At 38.8% G+C, this 4,272-nt stretch overlaps 1 protein-coding gene across 1 annotated transcript; it reads right to left on the bottom strand.

The window, feature by feature from the left end:
• Positions 1 to 3,170: 3,170 nt before the first annotated feature.
• Positions 3,171 to 4,171, bottom strand: GJD2 (gap junction protein delta 2). Its single transcript, XM_009290348.1, has one exon. It carries the CDS (start codon positions 4,091 to 4,093, stop codon positions 3,332 to 3,334), a length of 762 nt encoding a protein of 253 aa, XP_009288623.1. The 5' UTR covers positions 4,094 to 4,171; the 3' UTR covers positions 3,171 to 3,331.
• Between the last annotated feature and the right edge of the window lie 101 nt (positions 4,172 to 4,272).

The raw sequence follows: 4,272 nt of genomic DNA, 5'->3' as shown, positions 1-4,272 counted from the left end.
AAGAGCTTAGTGAACATAATTCTTATGTTTGCACGAACGATGACATACAATATTGTCCACCAGTACAAAACAGGGTATACAATGAATAAAACAAACATGAACTCAATTTTCATGTTTAATGTCTGATTCTTCCATAGATGTCAATGGCAAGACTAATTCATTTCATCAAGGCAGGAGCAAGACCTAAGTGGCCAGTAATGTGCCCTTCAGCTTCATGTTCAACCAGTTCTGTTCACTTAACACACTTTTCCATTGCCGTGACAATTTTAAAGCATTTATTCTGTAAATGAATAGTCAGCTTTCATGCAAACAGTCCATTAGCATTAATCATATTACTCTCACATGATACATTGACAAAAAAAGTGATTGCGATATTTCTCTTGTCCATGACAAATAAGTAGTTGGTAAGAAATGAAAAATAACAACTGAAAAGGAAGGCTATAACAATTGATCTCTTGACACTGTTTCATTTCTCTTCTGAAATATGAAAAGCCATATTCTATTTAGTGTAAATATGAAGGATGGCATTTCTGTTGATCAAAATATGAGTCTTTGCCTACTTTATCACTGATCCTGTTGCCTAAATTAACATTTGCATTTCCTTATATATTTCTCTTAGGAAAATTCTGAAGAATCCCAACTTACTAGAGTACAAAATGTGCAACCGCATAAAATAATTGAATGAACTGAGTCACTGGCATTTACTATTATAAACAGATCCTTTCTTGGTCTTATCTAAAGAATTCTAAGGTATTAAAACCTTACAGCTATCAAGACACGCACCTTCACTAGAGTTTGACTAAACACTGCTATGCAGCCACTGGAAATAACTTGCATTAAGGTTTCTGCCTAACAGGAAATTATGCTGAACCTGAACCAAAGCCCAGTGGATTCAGTATCAGTTTTTTCCATCAACTTTAATTGGCACTGGATCAAGCCCTTTGCACACAATCTCCCATTTCTTCAACATTAAAACAATGCTTATGACTGTCAAACAACATTTTTCCCTTCAGTATCTATTCAAAAGGAGATTTTGCAAACCATCCCAGGACTCTGCAAAATGAAAATCAGACTTGGATTTGTGTGTCAAATAATAATCTTCAGAAGCTTGTTATATTGCAGATGGAGATTTTAGCTGCCATGTTGTCCTTCTAAAAATAACATGCAGTTTTCCAGTGAGCATGCAGTCAACTAGCTATATCAGTGTGCATTTATATGGCAAAGAATCATTTGAGAAATCCATCTTTATAGGTTTCTAGAATCAAATTGGGAAAACTGATCATTTTATACATAAGGAAAATATTTTAAAAATCTTTAAAAACATGACACATCTCAAAGTCTTTTTATGTTTCACAGTGGAAGAAAAAAAGACCACAGATGAAAGTGATAATGAATACACTGTCTAAGAATTAATTCACATTTTTTTAAGTGACAATGCTGGCAAACCACAAGAATGAAACGTTAAGGTATTTACTGTAAGCCAAGAGGAAAAGATTTATATGCATTATCTCCAAGCCAAAGTACAATAAAATCCATTTTTAGGCTTGAAATAAAATACAATCAAAAGACCATTTGTGACCCTGAGCCCCTGTCTCCTTCTTATGTTATAAACTGTCCCAAAATTTTCCAGCACCGTTTTGGCCCTTTTCTTTAAAGGACAGATAATGTTTAGTTAGGAATGCACTTGTATCTTTTTTTAGTCCTGATCCAACTCCTACTGTTGCCAGTGGGATATTTTCTGTTGAATTCAGTGGGAATTAAATAAGGTCCTTAAGAAAAACTTAGTATCCTATATTAAAATGGTTGCTGTTAACAGAGATTTATTTGTGACTGCCCCAGTGGCTTACCAGTAAGTTACTGGGACATGAACTGTGTATTTCTTGAACCAGCTGTAAGGCAGAAAAGCTGAGGTTAGTATTTGGATTCCCTGATGAAAAGCTGCAATTGTTTCATTTAAAGGTAAATGTACTCTGGCTATTCCCAGACTGACCTTGGCAGCCAACTGTGTTGCCCTTAGTGTCAGCAGAAAGGCGGCTGTTGGTGTCAGTGGGCTTTGGATCAGGCTTTAAAGACAGAGAAAGCTTGCTTAAGGAGGAAAAGAGACGTAACAAATAGTCTTGATTTCCCAGGTTTTGTCACTTAGAGTTTAGAATATCAACAAGACACTTTAAACCCCGAAAAATAATTGCTGTAAGTCAATTATTTTGACCCTGTATGTTTCTACAATTGTATACAATAATAAAGAAGAACAAATCTCTCTGGCTTACAAAAAAAGGCAAGTACTTTATTTATCAATAGAGATTTTAGCTGCTTTTTACACCATTGCAATGACTAAACAAATAGCATAAAATAAACAAAGGAGAGTATAAAATCACTTTATTCCAGCTGGTATCCCAAGACAACCTTTTGACTAAGTACAGAGTTAGATGTTTCAAGTATGGCACTTATATAAATAAGAGCAGAGAGAAGGTGATATATTCACAGTTAAAAGCAATGAACTCTGTTCCTTTGGTATGTGTGTCATCATAGGTAATTGTAGGTAAATACGCAACTTGGCTGGCATGAACCAACTCCATCTTATTCATGCACATATTAGGGAATGAACTGAAATGTACTGATATATTTTGCAGATCACAACTAATATAAGATGATTAAGGTCTCTGGTGTGTGTGTGTGTGTGTGTGGACAGGCAAACAAAAAAATGGCAAAATTATATTCAGCATTTATTGTTCAGCATAACTAATTGATGCACAAACTATGATAGAAAATAGCTAGTAATACACACCAGGAATAAACTCTGTGATTCAGCCAAGGAAAATAATATGACATCTGTGAGATAGGTGAAAGCAGATATCCTCATTGAGTTGTGGTCAGGTTCCTTACAGTGCAATTACCCTCCTTTTAAAACATGCTTACATCTGCACATTGCAACAGTTTCCCCCACCCCATCCCACCCCATATAGAGTATCCTTGCAGATTTTTAATATGAACATTCTACACGTTTACAACAATTAGTCAGACAGTCCAAACTGTAAACTTATCCTAATGACGACCAAAAAGCCGCTCCACCGACAGGTAACACCCAATCATTAGAAAGAAAAGTACGAATAATAGTAGCGGTGCTGTAAGGCTAGATCAAGCATGGTTTTATAGCTGGTTTTTCAGTCTTTTACATAGCACTGCATTTTGCAGCTAGTTCAGTTAAGTGCAGATCCAATACCTTAATGGCTGTCTTGGTGGTTTGATAAAATGCTTGCCTAAGCAATGTACCTTTCTCTAATGGTGTCTGGGTCTGCTCCACCTGGCACAGTGTTTCAGTTCTGTCACAGCCTCACACATAAGCTGAGTCACTTGACTGAGTCCTGCCAAAGTTAGGCATGCTCATCCTTGGCAGGTCCTTATTTCTGATTTCGTATATGGATTTCCTTTTTGCCTGTACTCCTCTCACTGCCATTTTGATCTTTCTCCAGCCCAAGTGGTTCAGTTCTGCCAAATTGAGCACCACACAAATCCCACTGACAGCAAACATGAATACCAAGAATACAGTCTTCTCAGTGGGTCTAGAGACATAGCACTCTACTTCTTTAATGCAAGGGTATCTGTCACATTCGTACATGGAAGGGACATTGAATCCATACAGAAAATACTGTCCCACTAAGAATCCAATCTCTAGGGCATTTCGAAAGACCACTTGGATGATATAAAATCGAGAAATGCCTTCTTGCCTCCTCATCTTTGACTTTGTAGTTCTGATAGCAGGATTGGGGATTTCCTTCACTTCTAAGCAGTCAGGTTCTGCCTCTTTGGTGGAGTTCTCAGTGTTCTGCAGCACCCCATTGACAATCGTGTTCTTGATTTTCTTACTGTCCTCACGCTTCATTGAATCCTGGTCCCTCTCCAAGGTGAGGAAGACAGTGGAGTACCTCCGTTCCCTCTGCTTAGCAGACTGGTGAACGGAGTACGTTATGAAGCAAAGGCTGGGAGTGCACACCATGATGATCTGGAACACCCAGTACCTTATATGAGAAATAGGGAAAGCCTGGTCGTAACAAGCCTGGTTGCAGCCTGGCTGCAGCGTGTTACAGACAAACATAGTTTGCTCGTCATCGTACACCGTCTCCCCTACAATGGCCACAATGAGTATCCTGAAGATCACCACCACGGTCAGCAGGATCCTGGAACAGAGAAGCCCGTCAGTGCGCGCCGCAGCCCCGCGGCCGGGAGCTGTCCAGTGCTGACGTGCTGACGGGGCCCCCGGGCCGCGGCGCCCCC

Source organism: Aptenodytes forsteri, unplaced genomic scaffold (genome assembly GCF_000699145.1).
Source record: "Aptenodytes forsteri isolate BGI_AS27 unplaced genomic scaffold, ASM69914v1 Scaffold108, whole genome shotgun sequence".
NCBI lineage: Eukaryota > Metazoa > Chordata > Aves > Sphenisciformes > Spheniscidae > Aptenodytes > Aptenodytes forsteri.
The sequence above is the reverse complement of the archived record's forward strand: the minus strand, read 5'-3'. Positions and strand labels throughout refer to the sequence as shown.

Coding starts and splice junctions, on each gene's coding strand:
- GJD2 (XM_009290348.1), bottom strand. CDS start 4,093: ATGTTTGTCTGTAACACGCTGCAGCCAGGCTGCAACCAGGCTTGTTAC.